Here is a 19,136-nt window from a genome sequence, read left to right on the forward strand (position 1 = left end):
TGTTTTTTCCTCGAATAATTGGCCGTTAATGGCCAAAATCAGAACTCTGATGATGACAAAATTACCTTCAAATTCAGGTCAAAGTAATTCTCAGTAATTTCTGGGGAACTGATTAGGGAATAATCCAGCAGAGTATAGTTGTCAATCTTTCTTAAAACTAAAAAACAAAGAAAAAAGAAAAGTTCCATTCATAAAGGTATAGTATAACACATGATTAATGTTTATCCAGAACAGTATGGTTCTGAATCCTCTGTTATTTAAAACAAAAATTAAATATTACCCTATTTCTTAAGTAACACTTGCTCACTTTTCAAAACTCAGGAAAAGTAGATAAATCAAAAGAAGAAAGTAAAAACTTTCATTTGTCACATTTCCCCGAGAGAAACATCAATAGAATTTTGGTTGTTGTTGTTCAGTCTCTAAGTTGTGTCTTGACTCTTTGCGAACCCATGGATTGCAGCACCCCAGGCTTCCCTGTCCCTCACCATCTCCTGGAGTTTGCTCAAATTCATGTCCACTGGTACACCAACTTTTTGCCCCCAGCCTTTTATACATGCTCCCAGAAGTGAAGAAATTTGCCCACGGCAAGCTAGGACATAGGACTCTTCCACTGGTTCTTTCCTCATCTTTTCCACATCTTCTTACTCTTTCCCTACCTCGCCAATCTATTGTTTTTTATTCATCTATCTGCATCCACTCATCAATCCATCTGTCCAGACATCATCTCCTTTCATCCCTTATTTATTAAACTACTATGAGTTAGGCTTAGTGTTAGGGACACAGAGAAGAGTCAAAGTTCCTCCCCTCAAGGAACTCAAGGTGGAACAGGAAATTAACACAATGTAATAAGAGCAGATCTATAGCTGAGCTCTGGATGGTCCGACTACAAACTGAGTCTCATAGTCTTCCTCACCTTGGTATCAATAAATCCATTTCTTATAGTTTTCCAGGTGCTCAGCATAAACCCTGGGGTCATCCATCCCTGATTCTTTTCATGATCCACGTTCAGTGTGTCAGCAAGTACCACTGTCTCTACCCTCCAGGTACATCTGGAACCCGAACACCTCTCACCATCTTCCTGACTCCATCCAGGCCCCTCCCTTCCTTGCTCATATGGGTCACTGCAGTAATCTCTTAAGTGGTCTCCCAGCTTCCACCTTTGACCCTGTCCTATAATTAATAGAAGCCAGAGGAATCTCCTTAAAATATAAGTCAAGACATGCAAGGTGTGACCTGGACTCTCCAACAACTTCTCATCTCACACTAAGAGCCAGCCTTCGTGATGACCTATAGAGCTCTGATGCTCTAACCATCTGCTTTCCCCTCTTTGACCTTGTCTCCTGATACTTCCCCCTTGTCCCTTCTGTTTCCAGTATGGTCTCCTCACAGTTCCTCCAAGGCCCTCAGCATGCTCCCACAGGGGCCTTTGAGCTTGAGTTTTCCTCTGACTGGAAAGTCCTTCATCCAGATTTAGGAGCAGCTGCTCCCTACTTCATTCAGTTCTTACTCTAATGCCACTTGTTCAGGGGGGCCCTTCCCGGCCAGGCTAATTTAAACAACCCCCACCCCCGCCCCACTGCCAGCCAGCTCCTTCCCTGCTTTAGTTTTCTTCTTACCATTTATTGCAATGATACTGTAGATGTTACTAATTATCTTGCTGGCTGGCTGTCTCCTCTCACTAGCCCCATGAGGGCAGGTATTTCTGTCTCCTAGGTTTACTGCTGCATCTCCAGCACCAAGAATAGCACCCAGCCTATTCCAGGGGCTCAGCACATCACTGGGGGATGAGTGGATGGAAGGAAAAGAGATAGAAACACCCAAAGTATCATGTGAGCATTGAGAAACTGGAACGATGCCTGAGCTGAGCCTTAAAAGATAAAGAGGAGGGAACAGGACAAGGAATGGCTGAGGGACAGGAAGCAGAAGGAGTTGTGCTTAGCACAGTGCTGGCAGAGAGACAGGTACTCAGCAAATATCTCTCAAGTGAATAAATGGATGAAGAGGAGAGAAGGCTTTTCTAGGCAGAGAGGACGGCAGGATGGGAGGCAAGGGTGTGAGGCAGGAGAAGAAGTTTGATGGTTGGAGCAGCTGGAGGCGGAAGATGAGGTCCAGAGAGGTGAGAAAGGGCCGGACCATGACAGGCGGGTCTTGCAGTCCATGTTAAGGGATTCGGACTTGATCCTGAAGGTGGCTAAGGAACCATCAAAGGGATTAGAACCAGGGGTAACTGGTCAAGATGAGCATCCATCATTCTGAAGAGGATGGATTTAGTACCAGAGCTGGGATTCACGCTCACGAGAGTTTAATCCTCTGCCTTGCATCTTGTCTCCTGAAGCCGTCTCCTCCTGCAGTGAAGCTAGCTAACCAGCAGAAAAGAGCAGGCCCTACACACTCAGGTCAGTCCCCGCATGCCCTTTCCTGCAGTGGCACTAGTTTGCAGAGGGGAAAGCAGACAGGAGAGCTGGAGCAAAGCCCACCTGGAGAGCAACTGAGTGTGGGGTGGGAGAAGAAGCACCCGGAAGAGATGGCTCTAGGACTCACCCTCCAGCATGCTGAGATTGGCATTCAGTGCCTCCACCTCACCCGTGATAATGGGACAGAGCTGGCCGTAAAAGGGAAAAAAAATGCAGGTTATCACATTGTACTGGACATCTCTGTTTCAGGGCCTAGACCCTGCCCACAAAGGCCTTTCAGTGAGAAGACCTTCTCCCTTTGGACTTTCCCTTAAATAAGTTGATGTCCATGGGCCTCAAGTTCCTAATGAGTGGGTGGTGTGCATTGAATGCTGGCTCATCTTCAGAGCAACTGGGACTACACCCAGCTTGCCCCATCACAAAACGAGCTCTTGGCTTTCCTTCCTGCGGCACAACAGGACGTGTGCGCAGTCCATGTGCTGTGACACCTGGGGAACCTGCTGAGCCTCTCCTGACGGCAGGGATGTCCCTGCCTCTCGCTTCCACTGTCAGCATGCCAGGCCCTGCCCTGGGAGAGTTAGAGCAGGGACTTGACTTCCTCGCTGGGCTGCTTTGAGAGCTCATTTGATCAGACATCTATTTAGATTAGATCAGAACCCCTTTTGGAATCAGAAAGCGATCTTGAATCACTCCCAAGCACATCTGTAGGAAGGAGGAAAAATATCAAGGTGGGTGCCATGTGCTAGGCATGTGCTGAACACTCATTGTGGGGGTTATGAGCAGAGGCTCAGGAGACTGGCTACCTGGGGTTGGATGCCTTGGCAATTTCCTTGTACTCTTTTGCCTCAGTCCCCTCATCTGCAACATGTGGATGATAATTGCATCGCTATGTCATAATCATTCAATAAATGTTAGCAACTGTTAACCTCATTTTGTCTTCTTGTCTTCACTACAGTCCTGAGAGGCAGGCACTACCATCCTTTATTTACAGATGGGAAAACTGAAGCTTAGAGAAGGTGAGCAAGTAAATCAGCAGGATTTGAAATCTGGTCTGACATGGCTAGACCACTGTGGTCGGAGCACTCCTGTCCTTTTTCAGTAATACGAGGGAACCCTAGAAGCAAAGCAACTATGAGCTCTATGTCATATCAAACTCCAGGCAAGCTTAACTATTGGCTTCTTGTTGGAGGCCAAAGGACCATGACTTGTTTCGAACGATGGATGAGCAAGGGTGGGGTCTCTTAAGGTGACAGCACTCTTTCCCAGCCACTTTTTAATATGCACATTCGCTGGCACTCAGCAAATTTCAGGTCAGGATGGAGAAAGATAGGAAAGCTTCAGCATCCTTGGGCCAGCCGGGCAGCCTTGTTGGACAAGTTGCTTAATATTTCTGTGTGTCGATTTCCTCATCAACGTTCACCATGCACCTCCTGCCTTCTGAGCATTGAATTCAGCAATGCCCCTCTTTTCCAGAGATGAATCTCCTTTCTTTTCCCTGTCCTCCTCACCCCTCTCTTTGTCTCTCCAGAAACATGTGAAGTGTTCAGGGAAGATACTGTCAGGATTGGAAAGAGGGCTTGCCACCAATTCCATCTTTTCCTTCTTCAAATGCTGACTTCTGGAATCAGGAAGTCACCTTAACTTATCCTATTTCACTTGGCTGGAAATATCCATTCTTTTCTCCCATTCCTTACCTATTCAAATCCTTCCTGTAATTCAAGGCCAAGTTCAAGTCCTGCAGTCTCCAAAAATATCTCCCAGGATACTTCCAGGATCTATTTATTTAATTTTTCCATTTCCCTGAACCCCTTCAGTTCAATCTAAGGATCATATAGGTATGTACAAGATTCAAGTACTTATTCAGTTAGTTTCACAAGTCTGAACTGGGTTTTCCTAAACAGATGAGCTTATTCCTTTTTCATATCCCCAACAGACTCTAGTCTAGTGCTGGGCACTCAGTAGGCACACAATAAACCAATCTTTTTTATTGTTTGCCCACCCTGAGGTGAGGATTTAAAGGAGGTAGTGCTGTTTATCTCTATATCTCTAGCACCAATCATAGTATTTGGCACATAGCAGGCACTTGAGAAACTGTTAAACTGCAAAGGGTAATGTTTGTGAAAATGCCTTGGGGGTTGCTTAGCACACAGTTGGTGCTCAGGCAAGGTTTATTGGCTCAGAGTTCATCAAAGCATGGTAGAACCACTGCTGACAGCATGTCACTGTGGCTGGATAATCTTTAAGGACTTACCATTTCATTTAATTTCTTTAAAATGGGTTTCTCCATGGGCTCAGCAAAGGAGTTATATAGGACACTAGGAAAAAAAAAAATTTAAGGCTTATACACAATCATATCTGTCAGTTAATAACCACCCCTAGGAGCCACCTGAGAATCTAGCCACAGCCTGGCCACCGACCAGGGTGCCCTCGCTCACCTGAGCTCTCCAGAAAACGAGACGTCGGCATGGCTCACTTGAGCATAGCAATCTTGGAGCTTCAGGATCGGGTGACCAAAGTCATTTCGGGACAGGACAACTATACCAGTGAAATAGACCCCAGAGAGAAACAGGTCAGCTGCTCCTGTGTCTTGGCTATTGAGAGAAAAAGTGCAAGGTTACCCAAGCCTGGGCAGGGGTGGAGATGGGTCTTGTTCCTCTGAATCTACACCCATAGGAGGGCTTACCCATAGGCAGTAAGCCCCAGGAGGGCAGGAACATCATCACCCCTGGATTCCTGGCACTTAGAACAGATAGGAGTGGAGCTGAATGGATATTTACTGAACAAATGAAGTAACAAATATGTGAATGGTGACAGATTTAGGGACCTTGTAGGTATTTCATCCTGAGTGCTCTGGCCCTAATCGTGGTTGGGCATGTTTTAATATTAACCACAATTCTATATGAAGCTTGTTTGGAGGGAGAACACAGGGGTAAAGTTGCCACAGCTTATTTAGGAGGGGCATCAAGATGGGAAGGCGACACTTAGATGTCAACTGTGAACTCCTTGATGAAGTTCATCTCCAGGTCCCAAGATTTACCTTGTGGCCTGACAGAGAATAAGCACTCAATCTATGCTTGATAAGTCAGCAAGGAAATGAATAATACATGAATATCTGCTTCTTATGAGGGAAAATGTCATTTTTATGCTGTTCTTGCCTGGAGAATCCCAGGGACGGGGGAGCCTGGTGGGCTGCCGTCTATGGGGTCGCGCAGAGTCGGACACGACTGAGGTGACTTAGCAGCAGCAGCAGCATGTTGTCTATAAGACTAGAGTTCTTGAGAGGGAGATGAGTGGTATTCAGTAGCATTTGTAAATGGATGCAGTAGGCACTCAATAAACGGATGTTGAACAACCAAATGGGTGAATGAATGTGTTATCCTGGGGCAGCAAACAAGGCAGACCTAAACATTACACTCATGATAGTGACTTTCACATAAGTTTAAGTGTTAAGTCAGTTTGTAAGCGTACCTTGAATTTGATCCTTTCTTTCTATAGAAGAATGCAAAGGCCTTTTGGTAGAGGGAGAATCGGGCTCAAGCTGACTACCCTCCTCCAACCCCCTTATGAGGTAGGAAGGCTTATTTCTCAGCAGTTGCCCTTACAGTTAGGGAAGCATGTTCAAAGACTAGCTCAAGGTCAGATGGTGATTCACGGGGACTCTGAAATGTTAAGCTCACATCCATGCCTCTAACAATCAGGGACTTCTAGCTCTTCAGTTCAGTTCAGTTCAGTCGCTCAGTCATGTCCGACTCTTTGTGACCCCATGAATCACAGCACACCAGGCCTCCCTGTCCATCACCAACTCCCAGAGTTCACTCAAACTCATGTCCATCGAGTTGGTGATGCCATCCAGCCATCTCATTCTCTGTCGTCCCCTTCTGCTCCTGCCCCCAATCCCTCCCAGCAGGAAACCTTAAATGGCACACTGATGCTTTTCAGGCCCCTCTCCCTTGTTCCCAGAAAAGATATTCTGTTTTAAATCTCTCCTTGAAGAATGCACTTGAGAAAGATGGTTAATGTTAGGTAGTTAGAATAGGAAAAAGGAGTCCAAAATAGCGGTGGTTAAAAGACAAAGAAAGGAAAAAGCCTGCAAAAATAGAACAGAGTAAGGTTTGAAGACCAGAGTGAAAACATCAAGTGAAACAAACAGCCCTCCTGGCTAGCCCAATTTACATAAGGCAGGCTCAGGGGGAGGAGAAAAAACATAAAAATAGGAGCCAAAATTGAGCCTCTCTCTTCTCTTCTCTTTGCTTCTTTTGGGTCATCCTGCCCTCACACCTCTAGGATGTATATTCCTTTGCTTGCCAGATAAAACTGAGCTGTAACCAAGCTGTAACACGGGTCTGCCATTTAAACTGAGCTGTAACCAAGCTGTAACACTGGTCCATCCTTCACTTCAAATTTTTGCTGTGGGGAGACAGAACCAAGGAAATTACACACTCCCCCAACAGTTAACCATTGAGGGAAAGAAGTCTAATGTCCAATACATTGGCAAACATATACAGTTTTTATTTTTTGACCATTTCCCCCCAAAATAGCAGCAGACTTTTCGGTGGAATACTCACAAAAGTGGAGACTTGACCTCCCAGTCTGTGCTGATGTTGGTAGTTCCATGGTTGGTCAGAGCCCTGATTCCAACACCAGGAACAAAGGCGAGTGAAGTATTTGGAAATGAAAAGGCATTGATTTTTATGCTATAAACAAGAAACAGAAGAATTAGTGCAACTCTTATAGCACATATTTCAGTAAGGCAAAACCCAAAATGCAGTTGTGGAACTCCTGAAGGAACAGGCAATTGTGAATTCCTATAGAGGAAGGGGGCTTCCCTGGTGGCTCAGATGGTAAAGAATCTGCCTGCAATGCAGGAGACCCAGTTCAATCCCTGGGTCTGGAAGACTCCCCTGGAGAAGTAACTGGCAACCCACTCAAGTACTCTTGCCTGGACAATCCCATGGACCGAGGAGCCTGGTGGGCTACAGTCTATGGGATCACAAAGAGTCAGACATGACTGAGTGACTAATGCTTGCTTGTAGGCAGAGGAAGGACCCTCAGGTCTGCACTGCAGCCTCAGGGCTGCTGCTGCTGCTGCTAAGTCACTTCAGTCATGTCCAACTCTGTGTGACCCCATAGACGAAGCCCACCAGGCTCCCCTGTCCCTGGGATTCTCCAGGCAAGAACACTGGAGTGGGTTGCCATTTCCTTCTCCAATGTGTGAAAGTGAAAAGTGAAAGTGAAGTCCCTCAGTCGTGTCCTACCCTTAGCGACCCCATGGACTACAGCCTACCAGGCTCCTCCATCCATGGGATTTTCTAGGCAATAGTACTGGAGTGGCTTGCCATTGCCTTCTCCGGCAGCCTCAGGGCACTGCTTCCTAATTCCATTCAGACCCTTGGCAGGAAGCCCCTTGTATCTAGTGGAGGGGAGAAATGAGCAGGTTTAGAAGCAAATTTTCAAGTAATCAGTCTCCTTTTTTAATTAGACAGAACATTGCCATCAGGATCTTTCCCCTCAGCTGTTCCAGTGTTTCTCAATGGGGGGAACATTCATGTTTTGGATGGGACAACTATTTTTTTGTAGAGGACTGTTGGCAGGATATTTGGCATATGGACCAACTAAATGCCAATAGTTCCCCCTCCCTCACAATCATCAGGACAGTAAACAGCCTGCCTTCCTTCCAAACGCCCTCTTATGTGTACAGTATCTTCCCTAGTTGAGAAACTTACTTTATAGCATGAACTCCTTCTAAGGATTCTCTGAGTGGTCACTGGTCACACAGGTAATTAGAGGCAGTAGGTGGCATGCAACATAGTTCGATGGCCATGTGCCTTGTGATAAGTTATGATTATGACCATTGACTGAGCAAGTGCTACCTGCTTCGGTACTGGAGTAAGCACTTTATATGCATTAGCTCATCTTAACCCTCCCCATAATCCTAGGAGGCCACTGCTGATTTTGTAATCTGCCATTCAGTGATGAAAAGATGAGAAACTTGGCTGAAGTCATACATAAGTGGTAGAACTAGACCTGGAAGCCTCCAACTGTCATGAGGCCTCTTAACCACTAAGCTATAGCACTATAGGTATCATGCAAAGGACACTCAGCTTGGAGCCAAGTTTTCTGCTAGCTGTATGGCCTTAGCGAAGACACTTAAACTCTTCCAGTCAATCACTCAAAAGAAGAGTGTCTCATGGGAAGGCTGGGAAGACAAATGAGATCATCTGTATATAACTGTTGCACAGAAGAAAGCATTGTTATGAACTAAGATTAGGGAAAATTTTATAAAGTGACAGTCAAAAAGAAATGATTATTCATTATTTCCTCTTTTTGGCATCATTTTCTATCTATTCTCTGTCAAATGTCCTGAGTATCACTGTGGGAAGACAATGGTAGAGACTATTGTATCTTGGAAATATTTTCATTTTGATACATATAGGTCTAACTCATTCTTTATAATTGCTACAGAGTAATCCAAGCTGTGGATTAAAAAATAATCATTGCTTTGTGTTTGAACATCTAGGATGTTTGCGTATCTCTCTATTATAGACAATGCCACAGTGAACATCCTCATTTATGCTGTTTGTGTATATGCTTCTTTAGGGAGGAGACATGGAATTGTTGGGTCAAAGAGCACACCTGAAAATATCCTTGCAAATCATCTCCTAAAATAGCACTCTTCCTGATAGAAACACAATGTGAGCCATATATGTAGTTTAACATTATCTAGTAGTATTAAAAAGGGAAATATTATCTTTTCAACATGTAACCAATAAATGAGATACCTTATTTTCCTTTCTAGAAAATAAGCCTTCAAAATATGACATGCTTCATACTCATGATATACTTCAACCTAGATACTGAATTTTCATCAAGAACCTTTTGTTGTTTAGTCGCTAAGTCGTGTCTAACTCTTTGCAACCCCATGGACTGTAGCCCACCGGGCTCCTCTGTCCATGGAATTCTCCAGGCAAGAATACTGGAGTGGGTTGCAATTCCCTTCTCCAGGGGATCTTCCTGACCCAGGAATTGGACTGTGGCTCAGATCATGAACTCCTTATTGCCAAATTCAGACTTAAATTGAAGAAAGCAGGGGAAACCACTAGACCATTCAGATATGACCTAAATCAAATCCCTTATGATTATACAGTGGAAGTGAGAAATAGATTTAAGGGACTAGAGCTGATAGATAGAGTGCCTGATGAACTCTGGACGGAGGTTCGTGACATTGTAAAGGAGACAGGGACCAAGACCATCCCCATGGAAAAGAAATGCAAAAAAGCAAAATGGCTGCCTGGGGAGGCCTTACAAATAGCTGTGAAAAGAAGAGAAGCGAAAAGCAAAGGAGAAAAGGTAAGATATAAGCATCTGAATGCAGAGGAGAGATAAGAAAGCCTTCCTCAGTGATCAATGCAAAGAAATAGAGGAAAACAACAGAACAGGAAAAACAAGAGATCTCTTCAAGAAAATTAGAGATTCCAAGGGAACATTTCATGCAAAGATGGGCTCGATAAAGGACAGAAATGGTAGGGACCTAACAGAAGCAGAAGATATTAAGAAGAGGTGGCAAGAATACAAAGAACTGTACAAAAAAGATCTTCACGAGCAAGATAGTCACGATAACATGATCACTGACCTAGAGCCAGACATCTTGGAATGCGAAGTCAAGTGGGCCTTAGAAAGCATCACTACGAACAAAGCTAGTGGAGGTGATGGAATTCCAGTTGAGCTATTTCAAATCTTGAAAGATGATGCTGTGAAAGTGCTGCACTCAATATGCCAGCAAATTTGGAAAACTCAGCAGTGGCCACAGGACTGGAAAAGGTCAGTCTTCATTCCAATTCCAAAGAAAGGCAATGCCAAAGAATGCTCAAACTACCGCACAATTGCACTCATCTCACACGCTAGTAAAGTCATGCTCAAAATTCTCCAAGCCAGGCTTCAGCAATATATGAACCGTGAACTCCCAGATGTTCAAGCAGGTTTTAGAAAAGGCAGAGGCACCAGAGATCAAATTGCCAACATCCGCTGGATCATGCAGAAAGCAAGAGAGTTCCAGAAAAACATCTATTTCTGCTTCATTGACTATGCCAAAGCCTTTGACTGTGTGGATCATAATAAACTGTGGAACATTCTGAAAGAGATGGGAATCCCAGACCACCTGACCTGCCTCTTGAGAAACCTGTATGCAGGTCAGGAAGCAACAGTTAGAACTGGACATGGAACAACAGACTGGTTCCAAATAGGAAAAGGAGTACGTCAAGGTTGTATATTGTCACCCTGCTTATTTAACTTTTATGCAGAGTACATCATGAGGAATGCTGGGCTGGAAGAAGCACAAGCTGGAATCAAGATTGCCGGGAGAAATATCAATAACCTCAGATATGCAGATGACACTGTCCTTATGGCAGAAAGTGAAGAGGAACTAAAGAGCCTCTTTATGAAAGTGAAAGAGGAGAGTGAAAAGGTTGGCTTGAAGCTCAACATTCAGAAAACGAAGATCATGGCATCTGGTCCCATCACTTCATGGGAAATAGATGGGGAAACAGTGTCAGACTTTGTTTTTTTGGGCTCCAAAATCACTGCAGATGCTGATTGTTGCCATGAAATTAAAAGACGCTTACTCCTTGGAAGGAAAGTTATGACCAACCTAGATAGTATACTAAAAAGCAGAGACATTACTTTGCCAACCAAGGTCCATCTAGTCAAGGCTATGGTTTTTCCAGTGGTCATGTATGGATGTGAGAGTTGGACTATGAAGAAGGCTGATCGCCGAAGAATTGATGCTTTTGAACTGTGGTGCTGGAGAAGACTCTTGAGAGTCCCTTGGACTGCAAGGAGATCCAACCAGTCCATTCTAGAGGAGATCAATCCTGGGTGTTCATTGGAGGGACTGATGCTAAAGCTGAAACTGCAATACTTTGGCCACCTCATGCGACGAGTTGATTCACTGGAAAAGACTCTGATGCTGGGAAAGGTTGGGGGCGGGAGGAGAAGGGGACGACAGAGAATGAGATGGCTGGATGGCATCACCGACTCTATGGACATGAGTTTGGGTGAAGTCCGGGAGTTGGTGATGGACAGGGAGGTCTGGCGTGCTGTGATTCATGGGGTTGCAGAGAGTCGGACACGACTGAGCGACTGAACTGTAATGAACTGAACTCATGCATTGCAAGTGGATTCTTTACTGTTTGAGCCACCAGGGAAGCCCTTCATCAAAAATACTTGACTGTATTTAGAGTTGATAAATTTTCAGCTGAAAAAAATAAAAAATACAGTTCTCAGCTGTACCAGTCATATCTTAAGGGCTCAATAGTCCAATGAGGCCAGCAGCTCCTGTTTGGATAGCCAGATCTGAAATTATTGTCCCAGTTTATCTGCTCCCACTAGCAATGCATGAGAATACCTGTTTCTCCTCATCTTTAACTTCACTTTATATTATGGGAATCACCCTGGATTTTTCTGCTGTGGCATTATCATCAGTGCAATTAAATCATTAGTTTTATAAATATATATTTAATGCTCATCTCTCTCACTGGACACTAACAGCATATCTGTGTCATTCTCTGCAGTATATCCTATGCCTAGAACAAAGCCTTAGTACACTGTAGGTGCCCAACAAACCCTTGTTGGATGGCTGTGGTGCTGTGGTGGTGGTTTAGTCACTAAGTAGTGTCAGACTCTTGTGACCCCATGGACTATAGCTGGCCAAGCTTCTCTGTCCATGGGATTCTCCAGGCAAGAATACTGGAATGGGTTGCCATTGAATGACTAACTGTGGAGCATCTGCCATATTAGACCACAAGGCAACTGAGGCCAGAGGCAGAGTTAAGGATGGGGGAGGAGAAAAATATAAGACAGTTGTATTCCGATGAAACTGTGGGGCTTCAACAGAATTCTTCTGTTGCTTCATTAGAGCTTATTATTTGTGAGACAAAAATGAAACCCTAGTTCATCTAAGTCGCTCTAATTTTCTGTTATATACAGCCAAACCTTACTCCTAATTCGTGCTATCACACATAGACACACCAGGGAACTGAGAGATCTCTGCTTTAAACTATTTCTATTCTCATTCCAAAACACCTGATGATTATTAAAGATTATCAGTTATACCTCAAAGGAAACCCGCCACTCAATGCCTTGAACTGGTTGCAGCCTAAGTGCAAGAACAGCGTCTGTGTCAAGTAAATCTAGATGTGTCCGAAAGTTGCCGCTGGCTCATTGCCCTGTTAAGATCTCTGCCACAGCAGGTGGACTTGTACCTCTCTGGGCACAAATAGTGCTGCGTGCAAGGCACCATGCAAGCAGCACTACTCCTGAAAGTCTCTGCCCTTTCCCCCAGTTTCTGATGCTGCACCTGCCTCCTACCCACCCTTTAAGAATCCCCCACTTTCCTCCCATGGGGAGAATGTGTCTTCAGAGTGCGGGCTCTCCTCCTCCATTCCTTGATTGATGAATAACATTTCTGCTCTGCTTTGCTGAGCCTGGTCTCAGCTGACATGAGCAGCACTGGGCAAGAGAAGGACTCAGTTGGGGTCCCCTCAGTGTAAGAGGGAGGATAACAGTATAACCTCAAAACTCTGTGTTGGGTGAAACAAGGATCTGGATCAATGTGGCAATTCTGTTGTTCTTACATTGATGGTCTTACACTATCATTAAGTCTATCAAACTAATCCATGTTCGGCAGCTTCAGATTCTATGAAGTATCTTCACATTTGTTATAACATCTAACTTTTACTGTTTACTGATTTTGACATTTGATTTAATTGCTGTAATGTGGTAGAAAAGATTGTAACTGCCACCAGAATTCTTGTTAGGAAAAGCAGTTTATTGGAAAGAAAAATTACTTGGAAAAGCATTTAGAAAGATTCTTTGGTACTCAGGAGTGGGTGGAACTGCTACGCATGAAAGCAGGGGAAGAAACCTACATTGCTCCAAAAAAGGAGGGGACGTCTAGAGAGCAAGAGGGCAGAAGCCCATGTGCCTTATAACCCATTCCTATGACCTCTGACATCTTGACTAAACTTTACTAAAGTAAGATAAGAATTGATGAGAGTAGATTACGGAACTGAGATTGAACCCTGCATCCAGGTTTATGGGGGTAATCAATGGGACAAACAAGAATTTCATTTAGAATCCTGGGGACAAGGTGGCCACACCTAGCATCTACATTCAGTTACAATTCTTATTTTAGGGATGAGGAGAGGACATTGAGACTCCGAGCAGATGTGTCAGGGGCACACAACAAGCGTGCAGCAGAGAGGTGACTTGGCCCCATGTGTTCTGACCCAAATACCATGCGCTTGGTCAACTCCATGACCCCTCTCGCTTGGGTGAGTCATCTGATAAACCTGTTACCAAAGGTTGCTTACCTTCTCCTCTGTCCTGGTATTACACCAGGACTCATGGTGGCATAGCCACAACCTTGAGATTTTAAAGATTAATTTCACTGCTAAAAACGTTCTTCTCTTTTACTTACTTGGTAAAATTGTAGTTCACATAATCGATTTTCAGAAATTCAAGAGACTCAGAACCTTTTAAATCTGGGATCTTTCTTTCCTTGGCCATTTGTTCAATCATCTCCATTCCAGCTTGAACAGCTATGAAGCAACCAAATAATATGATTATTTTTTAATTAAAAAGTTTAATTGGGCTTTTTAAACTGTTTGTTTTTTTTGGTCACTCCGTGTGGCATGTGGGATCTTAGTTCCCCAACTAGGGATCAAACCTAAGTCCTCTGCGTTGGAAGTACAGAGCCTTAACCACTGGATTGCCAGGGAAGCCCCAGAAAATGTTTATTGATAAAAAAGATGATGATGGCATAATATTAAACATGTAAGTGAAATTTATTAAGTAAAATAATGCTCCTAGATACTTAGAAAACAAGATTCTTACAAGGTGGATATTATGGTCCTCACTTTGTAGAAGAAAACACTAGTCCTCAGAGAGGCTACTGAGATTGTCCGAGACCCCAGAGCTAACAGCATGAGAATATTAACACAGGACAGTGTTAGGAAAAATGTAAAGTATCATTATTATCTTGTTCTGAAGATGAAGAAACTGAGCCTCAAAGAGGTTAATTCTTGCCTAAGTCACACAGCTAAGAACTGGGGGAGAACATATTTGACTCCAGAGTTTGTGCCTGATGACCAGTTCCAGAAAATTATAGTACGCTGCCCTCCTTCTCTCCAAGATTCTTTAAATTCAGGAATTTTGGATCTGAGATCCTTGGACTGTTAGGAACTCTTCAACCCCCTAAAATTCTAATAAAATATTGTGAGGGGTGTGTGTGTGTGTGTCCATCTAATTTTTCAGGGAAGAGGGTTCACATTTTCATCTTATTCTCAAAGGATACCAGCACCTCCCAGAATTGAGTAACCACTGCTTTTGTTTAATTCTGGAATAAGCCCATCTTTATATAATAGCACCACAGAACATGCTTCTCTGAGCTTATGGAGAAATAGAGCCCTCCTGCCCATCAGAATGCTTGAGAAAAGTAATTCACACAATAACGAAGAATGATCTTCATTTTAACCTTCTCAAGGAGGAAGCTTTGTTTTCATTCCTTTCATTTTAGCTTAAGCATTTCCACTTTTCTATTCTTGTTGGAAATTAAGAAGAGCAGATTTATCCTCTATAATACTGTGAATAGCATAGTATTATGGAGATATAAAGACAGAGGTAAAGGATAGAAAGATGGAACCAAAAGCACTCGCAGACAGCTTGGGTTTGAATCTCAACACTTTGGCTCACTAGCTGTGTGATGCTGCAAGTTACAAAATCTCCATGTCCTTCACTTTGCTCATCTATAGCACAGGGATGTCAGCAACTCTGGAGGTATCTGTTCACACACGTGAAAATAAAGTAGGTAATCTTCATTAGGAATTTGCTATTGCAAGATTCTGTTCCAAGCGCTTTATACGCCCTAAGATGCTCACTGTGTGCAGGGGAAAGAGAGGTGGGGGTGGAATATGAGTCTGTGGCTGTATTTAGATATGCCTATTGTCAAGAGGATTATTTTTCTAGCAACACTTTCCCCTCAGCCTTCTTACCGTCTCTGGATCAGCCCACTGCCGATCTTGTCTCAGTCATGAGATACCCCAATATGAGCTTCTGGATTTGGGTCAAAGACTCCACTTGGGAGGTGAGTACAGCCTGGCTTCTGAAAGCATCCAACTCACCGTAGTCCAGGGCCCGCTGAGTAGCCCTCGCCTTGATTCCAGGGTAAATGGCCTGAGCAGATGAGATGTAGAGATTCCACAGGAGAAAACATCCCCAGAGGACTTGGACGTGGGCCATCTTTGTACACATTCTGCAATTAGCCAACATTTAGAGTTCCTTTATTATGCTTTCTCATTGCCCAATCCAACCTAGCGTTTCTAGGTTTTCTTATTTTCATTGCTTATTTTCCAGTTTGTTACTTCCAGAACGAACTCATTCACTCATTCCATCCATCCATCCATCTAACCATCCATCCAGTGATCATTTATTGAACACACCAGAATGTGTTCCAGGTGCTGAAGATGTAGAGATGACCCATGTGTGGCCTCTGAACTTTGCTTTCCACAGAATAGTGGGTGAATCAGACATAAATATACAGATGATTATAGCACAGTAAGATATAACGCAATGCAATACAAGAGTCTCACAGCAAATGTAACAACTTGGGTATGTCTTGGGAAGGATCTGCTTTGGATATGGAAGTGGGATGGAGGAATTCTTGAGTTCTAGAACAAATGAGTCAGGAGTTTGGAAAGGTGGCCTCAGTGGATGTGAGACAACCACTTAATCTGCTTTAAGATCCTTGTTGACTCTCCCTTGCCCGTAGGACAAACAGGTTTAAGCACTTCGTGTGGCAATCAAGGCTTTTAATAACTGGTTCCGGACTTCTTCCGTGCTCCTGACCCTCCTCTCCTATCTGAGTGGGGGTAGTGCTCTGAGCTGTCCACACTGAGCTATTTGCTATTCTTCAGTTTGTCAGTTCTCTCACAATCGAGGGCTTTGTCTTTAACCCTCCCAATATAAACATACATGCACATACATCTCTTTCTGTCTCTACTTTTGGGTCGCATACCCACATCTGTCTGGTGAATGCATCCTTCAGGGCCAACTCCACAGTTCCTTTTGGGAAAACTTCTCAAGTTTTCTTCTTCTGGGAAAAATTCTCAAGTCAGGTCTTGTCACTTCTGCCCCCATCCTGTTAAACTGGTTCCTCATCTTACTCAGCATAAAATCCAAAGCCCTTCTACCAGATGCAAGGCCCTGCCCTGCCCACACCTCTACCTCTTCCTTGACTTTCCTTCATAGACATACCTGGCTCATCTGGATCCAGCCCCACTGGCTGACTTGATCTTTCTTGATCACTCTAAGCCGCCTGGATCTCAGGTCTTTACACTTGTTGTTCCCTCTGCCTGGCAGAGACACCTTCCAGAAACCACGTGGCTGGGCCTTTCACTTTCTTCAGGTATTTCAATGTTATCTCAATGAAGCCTTTCCTAACCTGTCTAAATGAAACAAACTCCCCTATGACCTCGATATTCCCCATGCCTCCCTTGCTGCATTTTTCTCCAAAGCACTAGTCATCACCTAGCATAGTTTCCAGTTACTTGTTTATTTTCTGTCTCTCCTACTAGAATTTTAAGACTTCATGGACTTAAAAGACTTGAAAGACTTCATCACTTCAGCACCTTGAACAGTGACTGGCATCCAGTAGGCACATATTGATTGAATGAATGAATGAATGGCTTGTCTCTTCCTTGAGACCATGAAGTGGGCCAGGCATGCCTTTGGAGGTCCCACAGTACTCGGTACAGTCCTTGATTTTCATATGTACAGTCAGTCTAGCACAATACCTGGCACATAAAAGACACATGAAAAAACTTACTAAACATCTTCTCCAAGGAGAAAGGCCACATCTTATTCACTGTTATCTTGCTAGTGCTTGACATAGACCAAATGTTCGATGTACACTTACTGAATTAATGGATTCAGTGAATTAACATCACTCCATTTTTTTGATGAATGAAGCAGAGGTAGCAACAACATGAGTGATACAGGTTTCTTCTGACAGTAGCGTGAGTAATGCATTTACAGGCCTTGTTTCTAGTTCTGGGAGTTTACAAGCTGGGGGACCTGTCATTCCTGTATTCTCACAGATACCCATGGAGTTAACACACAAACATGAAACTAGTCAGGGAAGCACTTGAGGGGGTGGTCAGGGAAGAGGAAGTTGTAGGAGCTGTGTATTTAGACAGAGGGAGGAGTCAGGCCATTTGGGGCAGGGAAGGACCCCAGACGGGCTGGGATTCAGGAGCAGCCCAGATAAAGGGGAAGGTCACTGTAAGGGGTGTATGTGTGTGTGTGTGTGTGTGTGAGAGAGAGAGAGAGAGAGAGAGAGTATCTGTGCTTGGCCAAGATAAACAAAGGACTTTCCTATAGCTCAAGTGGTAAAGAATCTCTCTGTGATGTAAGAGACCGGGGTTCAAGACTTGGGTTGGGAAGATCTTCTGGAGGAGGGAATGGCAATCCACTCCAGTGTTCTTGCCTGGAGAATTCCATGGACAGAGAAGCCTGGTGGGCTACAGTTCATGGGGTTGCAAAGAGTCGGACATGTCTTGGTGACTGAACAACAACAAAGAAAACAAATATTTGTGTGTGCCCTTGGCTAAGACCATAGAAATGGGAATGTGGTGAAGGAGACAAAGGGGAGTTCCAGAGAATTTATCTGATAGGAGCACAGCAGTCTGACCAGGGGAGGGAGTGTCCGAGTAGGGCTACTGCTGTCTTATGTTGGGCTTTCATGTGAAATTAGAAAGGGTGCCCTCTGGAGCTATATACCAGCCTCTGTGGGACCAGCAGACAATGTTCCAGGAAAACCCCACACTAGTGTATCAAGCTTGGTGACAGAGAAAGTTGGGCTGCTCCTCTCACCCCTGGGACTGGCATTCTGTCCAGTGAACAAGCTTCCCCACTCATGCAATGGGCTTATGCTCAGATTGGTGAATACTCATTGGGGGCATTTTGCTAGAGGGCCATGAGATCGAGAATTAGAGTCTTGATTTGTCTGTTCTGTATTGCATAAATCCACCTTCAGGTATGAGAAGAGGCTGGTTCAGTCAGCCTGCTTACATTGGTCAGCTGATCTGTATATCCCTTGTCCAGAGAAGCTCCCAAACTCACCCCACTGTTGTTGTTCAGTCACTAAGTCATGTCCAACTCTTTGTGACCCCATGGACTGTAGCCCGCCAGGTTCCTCTGTCCATGGGATTCTCCAAACAAGAACACTGGACTGGCTTGCCGTTTCCTTCTCCAGGGGATCTTTCCAACCCAGGGATCAAACCTACGTCGCTCTCATTGCAGGCGGCTTCTTTACCATTGAGCCACTGAGGAAGCCCCAAACTCACCCCATGTTTCCTGATTAATACCCACATTTAGGCTGTTGCCCTTTACTTAGCCTACAAAAAGTCTGTGCATCCTTAGGGTTCATTGTAATCACAGTCTTCCTTCTAAAGCCATTTATGACTTCCCTAAGTTAATCTCATTTCTTTCTGAACCCTCAGTCAAAATATACATTTATTCATGTGCCTATATTTCCTTTTTTTCCTTATTGTCTGTCTCATCTATCAGAATATAAGCGCTGTGAGGGCAAAGGCCTTGTCTGGTTTGGAGGTTTCAGAGCCTGGCTCCCTCAGTGTGTTGGACACAGTGAGTGATTGATAAGTACTGATA

General features: G+C 44.2%; 1 protein-coding gene across 2 annotated transcripts in view; it reads right to left on the reverse strand.

Moving 5' to 3' along the window:
• BPIFC (BPI fold containing family C) overlaps nucleotides 1–19,136 on the reverse strand; it is a 50,137-nt gene that overhangs the window by 24,117 nt on the left and 6,884 nt on the right. For both annotated transcript variants that reach the window (XM_055396208.2, XM_055396207.2), the window contains exons 2-8: nucleotides 15,590–15,720; nucleotides 13,888–14,008; nucleotides 6,980–7,108; nucleotides 4,850–5,005; nucleotides 4,666–4,729; nucleotides 2,542–2,602; nucleotides 66–157 (exon numbers count right to left, since the gene is read on the reverse strand). In XM_055396208.2, the coding sequence (XP_055252183.2) occupies nucleotides 66–157; nucleotides 2,542–2,602; nucleotides 4,666–4,729; nucleotides 4,850–5,005; nucleotides 6,980–7,108; nucleotides 13,888–14,008; nucleotides 15,590–15,719 (753 nt within the window). In that variant the 5' untranslated portion in view covers nucleotide 15,720. The remainder of the gene's footprint in view (nucleotides 1–65; nucleotides 158–2,541; nucleotides 2,603–4,665; nucleotides 4,730–4,849; nucleotides 5,006–6,979; nucleotides 7,109–13,887; nucleotides 14,009–15,589; nucleotides 15,721–19,136) is intronic.

Source organism: Moschus berezovskii, chromosome 6 (assembly GCF_049115385.1).
Source record: "Moschus berezovskii isolate FMDL1 chromosome 6, NW_MosBer_1.0, whole genome shotgun sequence".
Lineage (NCBI taxonomy): Eukaryota > Metazoa > Chordata > Mammalia > Artiodactyla > Moschidae > Moschus > Moschus berezovskii.